This window comes from Notothenia rossii (assembly GCF_949606895.1).
Source record: "Notothenia rossii genome assembly, chromosome: 6".
NCBI classification, from domain to species: Eukaryota; Metazoa; Chordata; class Actinopteri; order Perciformes; family Nototheniidae; genus Notothenia; species Notothenia rossii.
The window spans coordinates 68418529-68438392 of NC_136909.1; the positions used below are offsets into that span (position 1 = coordinate 68418529).

At 42.3% G+C, this 19864-nt stretch overlaps 1 protein-coding gene across 2 annotated transcripts in view; it reads left to right on the top strand.

The window, feature by feature from the left end:
* The first annotated feature begins 214 nt into the window (after positions 1-214).
* LOC307044445 (striatin-like) overlaps positions 215-19864 on the top strand; it is a 29803-nt gene continuing 10153 nt past the window's right edge. Inside the window, exons 1-4 of one of the 2 annotated variants that reach the window (XM_079689680.1) lie at positions 215-566; positions 11146-11249; positions 17086-17159; positions 19575-19653. In XM_079689680.1, coding sequence (XP_079545806.1) covers positions 354-566; positions 11146-11249; positions 17086-17159; positions 19575-19653 — 470 coding nt within the window. In that variant the 5' untranslated portion in view covers positions 215-353. The remainder of the gene's footprint in view (positions 567-11145; positions 11250-17085; positions 17160-19574; positions 19654-19864) is intronic. The other variant, XM_079689679.1, reaches the window with a different exon arrangement.

The window sequence follows — 19864 nt, forward strand, 5'->3', positions numbered from 1 at the left end:
GCCTGTACATGAATTCACATGTAGCCACATGTTATAATAGTTTAACGCAGTTCTTTGAATTAATTCCGCTGCAGGATTTGTCACAGAATGTCATTGAATCATGTTACCTTTTTGATAACAGTTGGTTAAATTAATCTGGGAGTCTCGGTAAGGGAAACGAGCGCTCCCATCCAACATGCTGTGGGCGTGGCCGTTGTTGCTGACGTCATTCAATGACAGCTAGCTGTCAGAAAGTGAGTTCATTCCCTCGAGCCGAGGAGACCGAGCGCAGTCGTTAGGTTTTTGCCCTTCCATTGATATCAAGCACCACGAACAAGCGAGACAACGGACAGACCTTTACACCGAGCCCGGCCATGGACGAACAGGCGGGGCCCGGCGTTTTCTTCAACAACAATAACAACTCTGTTTTAGCCGGCGGTGGGAAAGGACCGCTGCCTGATGGCGACGCTGGGGAGGCGGCCAGGGCGCAGTACAGTATCCCGGGGATCCTGCACTTCCTGCAGCACGAATGGGCCCGTTTCGAAGTAGAGAGAGCACAATGGGAGGTGGAGCGCGCCGAATTACAGGTAAAAACCACTACATCTTATGTATACACGGTTATATATTGGTGGCATTATCGGAGAACAGCGCTGCTACCTTCTAGTAACTCGCGTAGAGTTTCTGTGTTTGCTTGTAATGGTTACTAGGCTAGCTTGTTAGCTTTAGCTCAGGAGCTAAAGAAGCTGCAGCGCCCCCCGACCCGACTGCACGACGACTGTTTGCGACCTCTTTACTATGACTTAAGCTACTAAACTTGCTCGCTTCTTTAACTAATTGTAGGACAGGCGATTAGAGTAGCGTTATAGGTGCATCGTTTTAAATAAATGACCGACTAAGAGCTACATTTACTTGCAAAGTAGTGAATGTGTAATGCTAAGACGTTGCATAGAAACAAGCAACTGCTACCTACCTACTTATAGCTAATCGTAAAGCACCCCGCCTTGATTTGTATTGCATTTTACATCTAAACCAACAAAAACAAATGTGGAGGGATTGATTGTAGGTTTGTTAAGTGTTTTGATCACTTAAGAGCTGTCAGTACAGACAGACAGCTTACAACGTAAGACCATGGACTTAGTTTGCCTTGTTTATGTATCTTATCAAAGTCTACCTACCATGATACTGGCACTTCTGAAGAGAAAGTAAATACAACTCCCTGTCTTTTGATTAAAGGCCAAAGTGTTATATATTGCTATTATAAATTGGTGCACTATTCAAAAGTATATTTCACTCTTACTTGATGGTCACACAACTCAGTTATGCAGCTATTAATAAGTAGGTGGCATTTTAGTTGATGTTTGGTTAAACTACAAGATAATGTCTTGCAAATTCCCAAATCCACTGTGAAATCTTTGTTTTGTTTTCCAGCTATAGTATACTCTTCCAATTTGTAATTGCATTATTTGGCAGTACCAAATACTGTACCAGACATCTCGCCATATCTTTGCAGGTGAATGGGCTGACAGGAATCAATCATCAATCAATGTTTATTTATATAGCCCAATATCAAAAATGTTACATTTGTCTCAGTGGACTTCACAGTTTGCACAGAATATCAGTATGACAATATGACACCCTCTGTACTTAGACCCTCACATCGTACAAGGAAAAACTTCCAAAGAAGGAAAACCCCACAGTTTAAAGGGGAAAATGGTAGAAACCTCAGGGAGAGCAACAGAGGAGGGATCCCTCTCCCTGGACGGACAGACGTGCAATAGATGCCATGTGTAAATCTAAAAGATAATACATTTACAACATAGGTAGACCAAATGTTTGAAAATGTATGTGTCTATAATAATAATAAGATGAATCCACAAGGATGTCAACAATCCTGTGGGAGCCATCAGGGAAGTAGTATGATGAGTCAGGCAGGACCACAGTGACAGGTTCAGCCATGACTCGAAGTCCAGGACTCAGATCAGGATACAGGATCAGCCACGACTGAGGATCCCGGCGTAGATAGAAACCAAAAAGAAATGTGGGGGAAGCTGGGTTATTCGGAACATGAGAGTACACAGGTACAGACGGTACAGACAGACAGAAGGAAGAAGTAAGGTGTCCCCCGACAGTCTAAGCCTATAGCAGCAAAACAGGAATATTGTCTATAATGTTGCCATAACTGGCCTTTAGAAACTGTCATAATCGTCTCTAAGGAAAATGATTTTGGTCACCATGTGCATCATTTGGTTGTCCAGCAATTGAGTTGAATTGTTGTGGCTTATTACTATTTAACTTCATCTCCCTGCCCAAAGGTTTGGACGAAAAGGCTTTTTTTCTTCCCTTCATTTGACCTACTTATGTGGCCATAGTTGTTGGAACACAGACAAGAGACAACACATGTCTTCTGTGACCAGCATTAGGCAGCTAATGCTGGTCACAGAAGGACACAATGACCTCATCTAACAAAGAGACCAGAGGGAGACACTGCATTGTTTTTAGATTGGTGACGTATGCCCTGCTCAGTGTAGTAGGGTTTTGACTCATCTGGCTCTTGAAATAAGCTTCCTGTCTGCTGCCATGAAGCAAGCTTATCAGTGGAGCAGCAGCAACTGCGGCAAAGCACAGTGAGGTTGCTAAATGGCTCATTGGGTGGTTTGTTTGTGGCGGCAAAATATTGTGCTCTGAATTTGAGTTCTTGTTTTTGTTGCAACTAACCCCGAGTATAAGGCTGCTTGAGGTTTTGAACATAATTGGACCTGCATTCAAACGTGTGGCTTACTCACAATTGTACTCCAATCACTGTAGCACAGTACCAATCTGTTTAAGAGGTTTCAATAATGAATTCTCTATTTTGACCATTACTGTTGTTTCTCATATAAATATGTTTCTGTGCCAGAGCTGTTCAAATCCACAGGGGATGTAACCTTGCTGTGTCCTTGAGGGATATGTAAATATTGCAAACATATACAGTACTTTTACCCATAGAAGGTATTGGGTTAACCTTCAGTAAAAAGACCACACAGTGTGGAAGAAAATACATACATTCTTTTTTTAGATTAACATAAATAGATGAATAGATAAATCATGTATGAATAATGAACAGTTCTAGTGGGCGAAGAGCCTTGATGGAAGATGCCATGCAGCATTTACTGTACCGTATGTTCCTTTTGGTCCACTTCCCTCTGCAACATGCTGCTCTTAGTGCTCATCGTCATGTCTGCACACTTGTGTTTTAATCACAGAATCAAAAATACATGTTATCTTACATGGTTTTAGATCAAACACCATTAAGAACATACATAGAGCGGCTTCACAACCAAGTGAATCGCCCCCTCATAGGATTTTCTTCCTTGGTTGCATAGACATTGAATGGAAGACAGTTGAAGCTGTGTCTTACGTAGCTGTTTGGGAGGAAGGCAAACCCCAGGGCTTGTAGGAATGTCGTCCAGCCAGCCTGTTAGGTCATGCTCAGTCAGAGCCACTCCTCTCTGCTGGAGCAGCACAGAAACTGTACTGTACGTGCCGACTTCTCCTGCTGCTGTGCCCTCTCTGGGAAGCGCATAGACTGCTGTCAATTATAATTAGACTATAGTCGAGTGGTCATTGTAAATCAATGGATTGGCTCAATCAAGCTGATCTGCTTGGCTACTCATAGGTTACAGATTTACTTAGTCAATTAGATGTTTTTTCTAATGCTTTCTCATGCTGAATGACAGTAACTTATGAGCACATCCCTGGTAAACACAAGATCTAAAGTGTTGCTTTGACATGATTCTTTGTTGGGTTGCTCAGTTTTACAGACCTGTCAATTAAATATACTAATAGATAAATCAACAAAATCATATGAGTGTTAGTCAACAAATCATTTTTTAAGTCAAGGAAAGCCATAGTCTTTGCAAATAGATGATATTTTGTTTGCAAATAAATGAATCTTTTGTACATTTAGAACAAGCAATGTATGATGGTTAAATCAAACTCTCTATTAAAAGGGATACCTATAACTCTATTAAACTGAACAATCACCAGTCATTGTAAAAATAAACACTAAGCTTAGCGTGAAAATGTGTTCCGATTTAAATGCTCTTATCAAACTTCTAAAGAAATAAAAGGTCAGCTGGCACTATTGGAAATGGATCTGGAAATATCAGATAAACATACAAGTCACAATTACGGTCTAACCACTGCACAGACTGCAGAGAGCCCAAAGAAAAAGGGTCCTATTGGATCATTGTGGTTCAATAATAAACTCGGATCAATGATGCTTTTCTGCACTGGAAAACAAATAAAAAATCAAAGGGTATTTATTTGGGGGAAAACATGATTACAACAGTATTCTCCCCCGCTGTGCGACACAGTGCAGACATGAGCTAAATAGAGGTTAAATCATGAAATGATTCTCAAATCTTTTTCAAATGTATATGATAATAATAACTTTTGAACTGTAGTTTACATTTTGATATTGATTTGAATCCCCTGCCGTACCGATCAGCACAGATCTTTTTCAGACCGGATGACTGATATTGAGTCAAGTTACACCCTGGTCAGGCCAGCCAGTGCTTCACTGTGCTCCATCTGCTCTCCAGTTATGGGGAAATCCCTGCTCCTACGGTATCTCTTTGCCAGAAGTATCTGTCAGCAGCCATAATCTGACACCAGGAGAAGGTTGAAGGTGACTCAGGTGTTAGGTGGCATCTATGCGGGTGTAGACTGAAATGTGGACACTTATCTTTCTTGGGAAATAGGTTTTCTTGTATGTCTAAAGAAAAGGCTTTTAACAGGAGCACAATTGTTTCGTATCTCGTTATTCCAGTTGTCTTCATGTCTTAAGAGGACGGCAGCCTAGAATTAGCCTGCCTCAGTCAGATGACTTATTACTGTGATCTCATGTTTACTTTGACTAATGACAAACCCTGAGGCATATTTAGTTCACGACGATAAAAAGGACTGAATCAATGCACAATCATACACATGCATGCACAGTGGCATTCAGAAATTCAAATATGGGTGTCACCCCCATTCCTCAGTTGATACTACGTCCACCCCCAAGCTGCAGTTATTTTTGTTTGCCCTCCCAGTGTGCGCTTCAGAGTGGGAAAGTACAAAACAGAGCATGCGTCTTAACCAAAAATATATACAGTATCCCCAATGTTGTTGCTCTCATATAGTGACAGAGAGAGTGGAAGCTCCACAACATTCTTTTACCATAGAAGCTAATGCTACAAAACTGCTCACATCCTTTTCTCTCCAGGCTGTAAACCACAGATACATAGCTCCATCAGCAGTCATAGGTTTGAGACAGAACACAGTAACATTAATCACAAACGCAGTCAGTGTAGTCCATATGAATGCTCACTGTACAGATAATGGTGAGAGATTTGAAACAGACTGGGGCTGAAGGGACTCTTGTTTATTAACCGAAGCCTGGTCCTCTGAGCGTTGCTTTACTGTCCCTGTTGGACTCCCAGCAGAGCCTTTCTCTATGCTGCAGAGCGGCCTGTTAATTCCCCTCTCCTTCCTGCGTTCACACTTACAGCCTTCATCTGTCTACTTGTGTGGGACAGCTGCGTGCTTGTGCCACAAAGTCGCCTGCCTCCCCCAGTTTTACAGCCAATCTGAGGTCGCCAGTCTGTCAGAGTTGTAAATTGGTGTACTCACCAGTCTCAATGTGTTGATGATATTGTTGTTTTCACACTATTGAAGGTCCAAACCGTGTTTCGCTCCTTTTTAAAGTGAGTGTCATCTACATGTTCGAGTACTTTTCTACCCAAAAACGACTAAATTTTTTTTTTTTTTTAACGTCCATTACTGAAGTATTGGCAAAGGTTCAATAATATTTGTCTGGACCCTTTTCCTTGCCTCATAGTATGCAAACTTTGGAATACCCAGAATTAAGCCACATTCAACATAGGAGTTAAGGTGGCATAAAGAACAATGTCACCTGTTCAAATGCGGCGCCCTGTTTTTATTTGGTCTTTTTTCTCTCAATTGATGTTCTGAAATGGGGAACTTTACTAGTTTTCTTTGATACTGTTAATATAAGTTCACTCTCTATTGATAAACTCTATAAATGCTCATCATTTCTGATGCTGGCTAGTAACAGGAACGATTTTTAGACTTTATTTTCTTCTTCTTTGCTCTTGTAAATGTTGTTTTCAACATACTTCTGCCACGACCACACCTTGGTTACACTACCTATTAGTCAGAGAAAATGCTGATGTGGAAAAAGGTAGCTCTTAGCCTGCATACAGTTTGTGAGCGTGTGCATGTTAGCAAAGAGCCTCATGTTATATTCATGCAGGGATGCACCCTTGTCCTCAAGGAGCCCAGCATACTGTCTTTGTTCGCACCCTCTCTAAAGTAGCACTGCAGTGTCAACTTGACGTGAGCTGTGTGACGGCAACGTGTAAAATGAAGCTCAAGTGGAAACTCGTGATGGGATGGAAACGAAAGAGCTGTGTCTCTGAGGGTTTAGGAAAAGAAAGAAGATGTAGTTTTTGACTGAAACATCTCTGGCAGTGTAAAGATTTTATTTAGTTTATTGGCTTTTGTACAGAGATGAATGGCACAGTTGGGTTATTCCAGATAACTGAGCAGAAAATCTTTATTAAATCCCAGTTTGAGCAGCTCACTGTCTCACCCTGGCCCCTCAGAGCAATCCTTAATCTGTGCCTGTGGACATGAGCCGCTGGATCGATGTGCAGTGTCTGCATTTGAAGGGGGTGAGCTCCAGACACCATCACAGGCCTTCAGTATTTCACCATGTACCTCAGTGCTTCTGTGTCAACAGGACAGTGGGTTACCCTTAGCAGTTTGTGTGATATTCACACCTGACAGTCAATTAGATGCTTTTGTTGTACTTTTGCACACAGTAGTCATTAGGTGGCCTTTTTCAGTTGCTCTGAGACACAATGTGCAAATGTATTGCAGAGACTAAAATGACCCTCTGAGCAGAGAAGGTGAAGAGACAGCTGGATGTGAAACCTGGGTTATAATTGACTGAAAATGCTCCAGGAAGTTATATTGATAATCCGTCTAAACTCAACTCTTTAATTTCAGAAATCAGTGATTTTCTTAATCTCCAGTCTTTCTCTTTTTGTTTATCCCATGGGACTGTAAGTGATGATATTAACCTACTTAAAGGGATCTGTTTTAAGAGGCAATGTTGCTGTAAATGTGGTGATAAACAAATACAAGATACTGTAGCCATGTCAGTCCCTGGCACTTCTGTCTCCTTTTCCTGCCTTTCCCCCCCCTTGCTAGTGTAATGGCATGCGTGGAATGTACTTGGATAGTCATCAGGTCAGCCATCATGGTGCTCATTGGTGTGCTGTAACTGTTAGAGTAAATCCGGTGTTAACTAGAAGAAAGGTTGTTTGCTTTGTAAATGTGGGATTTACAACAGCCCTTCTTCTTTAGCCCTGGCCAGAGGGTCAGCATGTGTGACCATTTTGGAACAAGTCTGGAAGAAAACATGTCTGGAATTCACAAATCTCCGACTTTGAGGCCTTCTCTAGGATATCATTTATAGTCATCATGACCGCATTTCGTGGCTTTGTTTTCGCCTTACTCCTGCTGTCTGTGTAATTCCTTTCCAACAATGTGGCCCTAAATACCCTATACGTTTACTGTTAATCTCATGCTATTGTGAGACCTGTATAAATTAAGAAATACAACAGTTTTTCCTTTCAGCTTTAATTATAGTGGTGCAACAGCCACATTTGACTAACCTATCCCGACATAAATGGTGTTAAAAAGGGATAGCAAATGTTTACTGCTTTTTAATAGCTACCATATTTGCAAAGAGCTGAACTATATTCCTTTATATCCATTTTGTATTTGCAGTTTTATGTGTTTCTGTCTGTTTTACTGATTGAATTAAGAGAAGAAATTGACATCCAAAGTAGGTTGACTGCATGCCAAAGTAGAAGGCATTGTGACCAACTTTCTTAGCTGAGCTTACCAGTATTTAGCCAGCGACTGGTGTTTATTTTCCTCCCTAGCTTTAAGCCTCTCTCTTGTGCGTCCTTTTCCTGTCTCTGAAAAGCCCTGCGCTGTGGAGGGACGCCCCGCTCTCCATGTCTCTCACTCAGACAGACTAAGGAGCCCTTATCCAGCGACCCAATAATGCAGGCAGTGTGAGGCCTGGAATTAAATGCTTCCTGTGTCTCTTTATGGCCCGAGTCGACTCATTGCATTCCTCCCAAGGTTAATGTTTGATGGCGGAGAGATGGCGAGCCAGAGATTCACAGAGCCGCTCTCTTCTCTGTCTCTGGCATCGCAGGACGCCAGGGGTCCCTGGGCCAACGCTTCATGTGGATACGGAAGTGAATAGATGCTCGCTAAATCAATCAACGCAGATGTACAGTTTTATCACAGTGAACCAGGAGTCAATGTGCGTCCAGATTAACAGCCTATCAAGCTGTTCATCCTTGGCATTTTTGATGTAGGGCGTTAAAGAGAAATCTAGGCACTTTTTATGGGTAATTTATTGTTTTTTTGCCTTTGCTGAGCATTTGAGCCAGACATATTGACTGTGTTCAGCTGGACATCAAGAGACATTTAATAAAAAATTGTTTTGCAATTTGCCTAATGATTTGTTGGTTCTGCAGCCCAGTGACACAGTTCTAAAGCAATGGGCCAGTGGTCCTCACGGATATTTGGATTGGGAGCAACTTTAGAGTTAGTTATTTTGGGAGTCACACAGTCTAGCACAATCCAAACGGGGATCATTTTCCATATGCAACATTTTTCGTATGTCTATTTGTGTCCCTTTTCTGTTTCTTGTCTCTTAAGCAAGTTGTGCATTACTTAAAAACCTACTTTTCAATCCAGCTACAAATCTATATTTCACATCAGGTAATAAAAATGAATGGCTTACTCGCTATGACTTGTCTAGTCTGCACTATGTTGATGCCTTCCCGGGTTATTGCTCGATGATTCTGCCTCTAGGATGTGGAAAGACAGAAGAGTACTAAACGTTGTTAACATTGTCGTCAATCCTGAATGCATTAGTATGGATCCAGCTGATGCACATAAAACTGGATGAGTGAGACATATGAGACGGTGTAGAGGTAATAGGTAGAGTGATGTATGTGCTGTGCTGACACACCTTTTCACGAGGATCAATTGTTGGCATCTGTGTAGACTGCTAGCATGTGACTTGGTGCTGTTTACACATAGTCAAACTGAGAACCCCAACCTTTATGGGACTGTCGTTGGAAGGTTGTTATGAATTCTTCTGAACTGTGGATAGAGAGAAATGCTCGTAATAATACGAGGCAGATTGAAGTGCTGTCATGACTCATTACTGCAGGCAGCAGCAGCGCTACTTGCTATCCGTGTGAAACTGTGATCCAGCCCACTCAAACTCGCACCATCCTCTGCATGTAGAGTGACATGCAGGGAATCAAGTCCATATCTATTCTCTGTTAGATGCTAACGTCTGGTTTTATAAACTGAATCTTTCCCGAGCGCTCTCCTTTTGAACTCAGACAGGTGAAGAAGTTTGGCTTTTGGTGCTTTTCTAAATCCTTACCGCTCTTCTGTGCTTATGGTTTACTCTGTTTCAGATTTTTTTGAAATGTTAGGTAATCCAAAATAAGTTTCAGAATAGTCTTCCCATAACTACATGGTGGCACTGAGATATACCTCTTGTGCTCATTGTCTTGCTGGTCATTTTCAACAACTGACGGACGCTAAAGAAGAGTGTTTGAGAAAAGTGGCGTACTTATCCTCCTTTCTGTGAACAGCGCAGCCTTTAGAGATTATTAGCAGCATCTACTGTAGAGCTGCTTGACACTGCTCACCCTGCTGTAACCTCTTAAATACAGCACAGACTGTATGAACAGATTTAGTGTGTTTCTGTTATGGTTTCTGTCTGCTTCTCAGACTAAATGTTGAAAATGACTGTTGAAGAATGTAAAAGCTTCAGCATCTTAGTAATTTATTTTGTTATTTTCCAAGAAAATTAACTCCGTCCATAGACGTTTTCATATTTAAAGGCCTGCCCTTCTGGAGACAGACAATGAACAGCTATGCTCTCGCTATAAACACATATGCACAAACATGAACAAACAAATCAATTAATTTTCTTCACAAAAAGCATCCATGGTGGTGGTCCGTGCATTACACTGTAATTGCATTATTTACATACCGGAAGAAGCATAAAAGATGCTTCCTAAGTTAATACAGTTCACTTTGATTAATGACTTAAATAATGACAACCTTTTTCCTATTAGTCAGATAATGTCTCTCATGAAACTTTAAATAAGCTTACAGTCACTTCTGTTTCATTTGCAGCTCAGGCCAAGTACAGCGTCGATGTTTTTGTACAGGAGTGAAATAGATTCTGAACTAAAGTGTGACACGGAGAATCTGAAGTGTGAGATGGGCAAATGTTTTCCTCTTATAATAATAACCAAAGATAAAGTAATCCTGCTGAAAGCTCAGTAATGTATCGCCGTTTCCCTTGAATGAGGAATTGTATCTGTCTTGATGTTTTGTACATTTGTAAGACTGAATAATTTTGACATAAATATATTTAGGTGATTACAATGGTTCAATGTCGGGCGCTGCTGTAAGATACAGTTTTGCGCAATGTGAGATCTGCTCTGTTTGATTTATTGCTGCAGCTCATGTGCTGTGGGCTGGCCACTAGCACTCTCATTTCAAAAGTGCTTGCACACACACACACACACACACACACACACACACACACACACACACCCACACACACACACACGTGTGATTGTGTGTGGTACGCAGCAATGTAATGTAATGCTGACTCAGACTGAGTGCGTCGACAGCTGCTGCCTGTTACTGAAGAGAGACAGTGGTGTGCAGAGGGAGGGGATATTCGAGGAGGGAGGGGGGCGCTTAGTGTGTGGGAGAGTGAGTAGGTTAGATCAAAATAGTATAGTAAAGATTGGCTTTTTAATTCCCATCTCCACACATATTGATTTGACATCATCCTATTTCAGTCTCAACAGAAGTAGTTGTTCTCAGATGCTGCCTCGTGGAGGTTGTTTTTGAAGTCTTTGTTGCAAGCTGGCTCATATCTAAGATGCCAGAACATCGGAAACATTGACTCTATTTATAAAAGGAATCACTGTACATCTTTTACTACTTTTAAAACGAGACCTGACATTCCTATTTATATGTTTTCAGGCCCAAATCGCATTCCTGCAAGGGGAGAGGAAAGGTCAGGAGAACTTGAAGAAAGACCTTGTGAGGAGGATCAAAATGCTGGAGTACGCGCTGAAGCAAGAGAGGTGAGTTCCTTACCACCCACTGCTGCCTCAGCCCACCCACAATACACACAAATACAGCAGTGAACAAAAGCAGTATTTCCATGTTTTTTCACACTCTAAAAATAAAGTCCTGCTTCTGAGAAATATAGCAAAGAAGAACATGGCTGTGTGAGAATTATTCTGGTCAACAAGTCTGCTGCACCTGCACAGAGCTAGCGCACGCCAGAGTTCAACACTTTGATAATGAGTTAAAGTTTTTTGTTAAGAAAGTTGGCTTTCCTCCTGTTGACATTCAACTCGTACCAGTCTGATGTCTCAGCTGGCGTCAGCAGAAACAGTATTGGAGTGAGAGTGCTGGAGAGAATCCCCCCCGAGTCCTGGTGGTGTGATGTCTCTGGACAAGAGCGTGTGTTGGCATGAAAGCGTTGTTTGCCGTCGGATGCGGATGACACTTCAGCATCCTACATATAAGGACCAGACGGTAAAAATAGGAGTGAGGAATCCTCCTACCACCCAAGATGAGGTCTCTGTCGCAGCTTTGATCCTCTAGTAAACCAGAAGAATTACATTGTTTTCATTCGGCTGTGCATTGGCCCGTCGCCACCTCACAAAAGCTCTCTTTGGTAACGTTGGTGATACACTTTGCATTTCCCTTTCTCCTCGTCGCATGGCTGCATCCTGGAACGAGAGATGTATTGGTGACTTTGAACCATCGAGTATGTCATTCAGTCACAGACTCTGTAGCAGTGGACCTCTACACAAACTAAAGAAATAATCCTCTTAAAGGATGATTCCAGATTATAACAAACAGGGTCATCACTTAGTAGTTTCGGCCTTCACTCCCATTGATGATAACACATAATCAAAGTAACTGCTGGAAAAAACCCTCGAACATGTTACGAAACAGTTGCAGTCACTTATTGAGATAATACATTTTGAATGGAATTTGAAAATATTTATTTGGAACAGAACCGAACGCAAAAAGTAAAATGATGTTATCAACACGTCAGTAACATCCTTTACATGTTACAGACTGACATCGTGATCCAACTTTGACACAGTTTACTTACTGTAATTGTGTGTTCCCACAGTTTCCTGTGTATAAGAATAAGGGATTATTATTGATAAACACATAAGGTTTGTTGGACAACCTCATGCTGGGAATGTGTGGAATTCTATGAATGCAAAGCAGAGTATTGCAGAAATGAAAGTGACTAATCTGCAATTTCTTTGCTGGATAAATAAAGGTTACAAAATTGAAAACTGAGATGGGTAACGGATGAAAACGCCTGACTGCAGGTATCTGAATTTGATTGTCTACTTTTAGGGTAATGAGAGCATTAACCCGTCTGAGGTTGACAGGGCTCAGTGGTTTGTTACATTTTGCCGACCTGTGCTCTTTGAGTAACTCATCATTAGGTCTGATAGGTATGGAATTGTCCTCTGGCTGTTTGTAGTGTATATTTATCTACTTTTCTCTGGTGAGATCATCGCATACTGGAGCCTCAGGAGCAATGTAACCCAGAATTACTAACACTTGTACCCGGTTGCTTAGCAACAGGTCATGTCTACAAGAGTACCTGAACGCAATTTCAGAAATGGCTTTCTGAATGTGGGATGTACCCAATTTAAAATGAATTTGATTTGGATGGGGGTTGCTTCCTCTGGATCTCAGGGTGAGTGGTGAGGCGGGGGCTATGTGAAGTGAAAGGTGTGAGAGCTCTCCCAGTGTTGACTCTCTACACCAGGGGTCGGCAACCTTTTTGATATGAAGTGCCATTTAAAAAAAAAATTGTTATCAGCGTGCCAACGATCGCGAGAATTATCAACGGGGGGGGGGGGGGTAGAGGAGCGAACTATCAGCAGGAGGGCGGGGGGAGCCTCGCTGCGGGGAAGCAGTGTGTGACCCTGTCAGCGCAACTTACATGATGTCGAATTTAACAAACACATTTAAATAATTGGTTTAAACGGCATAATAATAAGGACGATCGTCCGTTCTGTGATTCTCCAGAACACACATGTTATGATATTAGGGTCATGCAGAGTGAGATGAGATCGCTGTCCCTTTTAAGAGAGAGAGAAAGAGGGGTGTGGCTTGTGCATGTGTGTTTGTGGATGGTAGAGCGACAGTAAGGGAACGTGTGTTTGTTTCTGGAAGTGAAACGAGGCAGCAGAAAAACAGAGGTCTGTGATGTATTTTGTGAAACAGAAGAACAGCTAAATAAATGCAACGGCCTCCTAAGAAGAGCTCGCCTCTCTCCAGTCATTTAAGCTAAAGTGGGTTATTGAACCTGAAGCTTGTTGCTTCTTCCCTCCTCGACTACGGTCTGGGAGCCGACAGGAAAGTTCAACACACAGATGGCTAGTCCGCCACTTTGTAGCATATTATTTCGATGAGAGATGAGCAGATCGCCACTGGGCTTTCAACTAAATACACAGCCACGCAAAAACTGCGGCATTTGTACAGCTCCTTATGGGTACTGCAATTAGTGAAGTGCTTTCCTCCGTGGTGAAACGATCAGCACTGCACCACGGAGGAAAGCGGCAGAAAGTCACCTGGAGATAAAGAGAACGGGGGTGCGTTGCGTGCATGGCAGGTAACGGGGAGACGCGCTCTGGCGGCGGTCTCGTTCAGGATCCGAAAATACAATTTAAATATTTTTGCACACTTATTCCACTTAATCCTAGTGTGCCACTGGTTACGGTGCCGCGTGCCAATGCTGGCACGCGTGCCAGGGGTTGCCGACCCATGCTCTACACTGAGGCCCCATTTACACGGAAACGAAAATGAACCGAATTCGAAAAAGTATTCCGCTCACACGCAATCGGCTCAATAAACGTGTCCGTTTACACGAGACCGCTCAACCCGCTGGAGACGCTGTAGTACATATGCCAGGCCTGTAAGTGGCGCTGTACTTCCACCACAAAATACACCAAAAGCAGCGAAGAAGATTTTCCGAGCATGGTTGCCATGGTTGCCCTTCTGTTTATTCTCCGCGGTGGGTTTAGCAGCAGAGGTGGGGAGAGGAAGGGCTCTGGCTGTTTCTCTTTTTCTCCCTCCCCAAGCGGGTGCTCCTGCTGTAAATCTCCCCAGTAGTCCACCAGCAGATGAAAAACACCCACCTCTCCGCCTTTTCCAAGGGACGAGGGGACCGTGCGGCAGAGTTTCCGTTATAATTTTTCGCCGGTCAACATGTTTGTTAAAGTTGAAATCTTCCGGACAAAATTAGAAAAGTGACGGTCAAAGGTCTTCTTCGTTATTTATTGAGCTTTAAAAGAAATTAATAACGACTCTATATAATAATACACGGAGCCTCTCTTTTCCTCCCCCTATCCTGCGTGTCTCCGTCAGCAGCAGTTGATCTCTGATCTCTCTCTCTCCTGTCCGATTAGACTGCAATCACGTTTATGTCCATATCGATCAAATCTAGCTGGAGGCTCCTGCTGGGTGCACTGTCCTGCGAGATACCGGGGCCCTTTGTCATTTCTCTAACTCCCCTCCTCGACTCCTATCCCCGAGACTTAGTCCCGCCCACAGGAGATGCGAGCGGAGGAGCCGAGGAAACCAAGGAGGGGAGCCGAGGAGAGAGGAGGGGAAGCAGCAGGCGGTTAGAGAAATGAGAACTCCTCTCCTCTGAGCGGTCATTTTAATGAGTAGTCCATTAATGATCGACTCCTATCCCCGAGACTTAGTTCTGCCCACAGGAGATGCGAGCGGAGGAGCCGAGGAACCAAGGAGGGGAGCCGAGGAGAGAGGAGGGGAAGCAGCAGGCGGTTAGAGAAATGAGAACTCCTCTCCTCTGAGCGGTCATTTTAATGAGTAGTCCATTAATGATGACAGGAGGCACAGCAGCCCTCTGTATGATGGACAGATGTGTTCATGACGACTTATATATTTACTTTTAATTCATTCACAGTGCGGTATAATGAGACAATAACAGGCTACAGATGCGGACACACACACACACATACACACACACACATACATACACACATACACACATATATATATATATATATATATATATATATATATATATATCCAATTTCAGAAACGAACAGAGCATGCTCACAATAACGTAACACTATCAGTGACTGGATATATCCCCCCCCCCCCACCCTCTCTGGTCGCTACAATGAGGAAAATAAATTACGGGCCAAAAGTTTTAAAAGTAAGCATCGGACACCAAACCAACTGAGACCTGTCTGTCCGCCGCATCTACGCACACACTGTACCACACACACCTACATCTCCTAAAGCATAAACAGGCTACAGCCGTTCTGCATTTTATTATGTGAAGCACTAAATTGTTTTAGAAAAATATCAACTCTTTGTTTGTAGATATCTACTAAACTAAAGCAAATAAAGAGAGTAGGGCTGTTATACTGAATGATATACACACTGCTCTGCTTTCTGCACGGACCTCACAGCTGTTCTTTCTGTAAACATCACGTTGCGATGAGAGCAGTTAATAAAATAATACCCAGGGGATGCATGCAGAGCTGTCATTGGCTGAGATAAGTCCGTCCGTGCGTCACAACTCTTTGAAACATCTCTGTTCCCGGAAATGCATCCGCGAAGGAGCCGTGGAGGATCCATCAGCGTATCCTCGGTTATAGCTCCTCCAGAGAGCCTCCTCGACGCTCGACCCTCGGTCCTCAAAGTGCATTTAGAGAAATTAGATGAACTTCAACATGGCGCGCTGAAATTCATTTCCGGGTCACTACCGGAGGACCGAGGAGTCGAGGAGGGGGATTTGATGAAATGAGAAAGAGCCCAAGACTTGGCTCGAAAAACTTGGTCGTTGTTGTTGTTGGCGAAACACATCAGCAATGACGCGGGTGACACAGGGGTGAGCAGGAGAGGTGGGGAGAGGCGGGGATTTGGCGTATAGGGCATACACACGGAGCCGTTTGGCCCCCCAGAGCGTTCCGTCTGTAGATCTACCCACCTTGGGACCCGATATCGTTTGAGGGGTCAGTTTCTGCGGTTCCGTTACGGCCTCGTGTGAAAGAACCGCCCATACGATAGAAAAAAAGTAGCAGATACAACCCAAACCATCTCCATGTAAACGGAGCCTGAGGGTGTGTGTGCAGGCACTCGAAGAAATCTCAGTAATGCAAAGGCCGAATAAACCAAAGACTCCCATTGCTCTTTTATATAAAATGCCATTTTATAGTTGTTTCTAAATGCAAGGGACATTTTATGAACGTTCTAGGTTATCATATTGTGATGATATTTCGTATTACTCATTTGGATGCCAAACAAATGACGACAACGTTTTTTAAGTTTTTGTTTCACATGTGTAGAGTCTAATAATAAATGTTTATTGCCTGATCATCATACTGTATGTGATTTTGCATACAAATACAAAGACAGCTGAAACTATTAAGCCGATTAATCAACATAACAAAAAAAGCTAAACTGTTAACATTTTATATTTTTCATAGTCTTACTCCTCCATGATAGTAAATGTAAGGTATTATCTGAATATAAAACAATCTATGTGAACTGAGGACCAGGAAGCCAGGAAATGAACATTTTTCACTACTTTCTAATGGGTAACATTATTAAAAGATAAGAGTAGTCTATTGCAGCCCTGTTTCCTATATAATGACACATATTGCTATCTTCAAAATATTCACTTTAATGTTGTGAAATTGCTGTGAAGCTGTCTGATAAGAGAACGTGTCTGGGAAAAGTAGAGCAAGTTGGTGACGTTCAAAGCTTATTAAGCAGATGCCATGCATAATGAGTTTTTTAAATAGCTTCTTTTCAGACTTTTTTTTTTTTTTTATCAACCCCCGTTTGCTTATTTGTCTGCCTCCAACCTTCTTTTTCTTTCTCTCCTTACAGAGCAAAGTACCACAAGTTAAAATATGGGACAGAGTTAAATCAAGGTGACATGAAGCCTCCGACCTACGACTCAGGTAAGTCTCAAACAGCCAACTCCACCTCCTCGTACTAAATCACTTTGATTGTTGCGTTCACATACCTCGGGTGACAGGACTGGTACGCATGTGGATGCTGCGTTCAAGTTGAAGCTTGTTTTCCTTAATGGCGTTCCTCTCAGTGTCCTTTCCTGAATGAAGTGTAGCATTGTTGTTGTAACGGATATACTTCTGAACAAATATTGAACTGCTGAAAGAGGCAATCTGGCAATGTTTACAAACCAGTTGTGCTCAAACTGACTAAGAGATGTTTACAGACTAAGGGCTTTATTCACATGAAAGAAAAACCATACTTAGAATAGAAAAAGACACAAACTATAAACCTGTCGTATTGTGCTAGTTTTCCCAAACTACTAAAACATTTATTTTACTCTCGTGGTATCTCTGTCTAGTATTTCCAGACATGATAATATTTAGGATGTTATTAGCCTCGGTTTGAGGATATTTCTATATCCACCCAAATATATGGCACGCAAAACATTAAACATTTGCATTTAAGGAAACAAAACGGCACGTTTCCAGAAACAGTGTTTCTCCTAATTTACATAATCCTGCTGCCTACAATTATTCATTTTATTTTGCAGAAAATAGTCCCAACAAAACAGTATGTTATGTGGATTATACAAAATAACAGGAGAGATATATATTGTTTTTTCAAATAGAGCTGTAACAATTAATCAAATGATAAGATTATAAATACTTTACATATTTTGACATTCTTAATTTCTTGAAGAAAAGGGCATTTGCTGCTTTTTCTACTTTGTGATTGTAGATAAAACTGAACCTCTTTGAATTGTTGAAGGAACTCAAAATGTATGTAATCGCACTTTCCAACTTTCTTTAACAATTTTCACACCTAACAATTCTTAAGACTGCATTCTGAAAGAATTATTACCACAAATTAGATAGCTGTAAGTACTTGAATATATTAGAAACATGATCCTGAAGCCATTAAAAGGCTTCTGGACTGCTACAAAATGTATCTTGTGGTGAGATTGTTGTAAACTGAGTCGAATTCAAATATTAATGCCTGTTCATCATCTTAGAAACGTATACAAAACAATAGCTAAACCCTCACCACCTCATGCAAGTAAGAAAGCACGCAGATAACATGAATCGAGGTTGAAATACTTTAAAAAAGGACTTAGCATGTCTGAAATGCTTCTCTCACTTTTAAGTGTTCCCTCTTTCCTTTGCAGTACCCAGTTTTGCCTCGGTATTGTCCCGGTGTCACTGCGCTACCTAATCCTTGTTATATTATCGTAGTTGAATTGGCCTTGCATGTTCAAGTGTCATCATTAAGTCGAATTGTGACATTTCCTCTCCTCTTCCCTCATCTCTATTCATGAGAGGAGGGCTGTTCAAAGCACACGAGCCCTTGAAGTGTTGATGAAGGGGAGAGGTGTTAGGCGGAGGGGGAGGGAAGAGGGGTGAGACGAGGGGTGGGAGGTGTTGGTGAAGCACCTGCCCGATCCTCGCCCTCCTGAATTGTGCATGACCCACTTTTTGAGTCACCTACGTTTCTGCCCCGCCAAGTCAACATCCTCGACACACACTCACTCACACTCACTCACTCACTCACTCACTCACTCACTCACTCACTCACTCACTCACTCACTCACTCACTCACACACACACACACTCACACACTCACACACTCTCTGTCTAAATCTTATTAACACGTCTCTCTGCCCATTGCAAAATTCCCAGCAGACTTGCAGAAAGAACGCTGATGTTGTTTAATATCAAAGAGAGCTTTGAATCCCACCGTTGCTTAGTCAGGGCCGTAGTCGGCCATAAACACTGTGTTGTTGTTCTGGTCGCTGCAGGCGCACACACACATCGTTGCTCTTCGCAGTATGTCATGGGATGTAGTTGGAACAGCCATTTTGAAGGTGCCAGAATGCATCGATAAATATCCAATATCTTGTTGTAGCATTAAGAGAAAGCCGTTGCTAATGAGACTTTTCTCTGTCTTTACTGCCAGTGCTGTGTACACAGCTTAAGCTCGGCAATATTTATCAACTGGGATGTAAATACATGGATTAAGGATAGCTATTTATTTTGCACATGTTGACTGATGATAACTATGGTCCAAATCCAATAAAGAACAAAATAGGTGAATGGGCAACAATATAAATACTCCTTATACTGCCCAAGTGTTTTCGAAAATGCTTCATTATTTTTGTATTTATTCACACACACATCAAAAATGACCCAAGATCCTCTTCCACTTAACTCTAGTCCACTGTTGACTTGTTAATAGCACCCATGCTGAATGTAGTTGCAAGGATGCTGCGAGGCAGGAATGTTTTGGTCGTGTTTACAGAGTGGAAGTGATGTGAAAGGCCCTGCTGTTTGTGGAGCCCTGATTTGTGTCCTCCTCATCTGCAGATGAAACCAACGAGAATGAGTCTTCTGGATCGCTCAACAATCAGCTGTCCTGGAAACAAGGCCGTCAGCTCCTCAGACAGTAAGAGCACATGCTTTGATCTTTCTGAAACAGTCCTCGGCCCATAAAATGTAATCCCTGCTCTGCAAATGACCTGTATCAAGACCCCAAGATACATTTCTCTGCAAAAGTATTCTCATTTGTCTTGGACTAGGCTTTCATTAATTGTACTACTGGGTCAGAAGTGCTATGGCCCAAAAATAATGTGTATGAGCTCCCCCACATGGGCTGC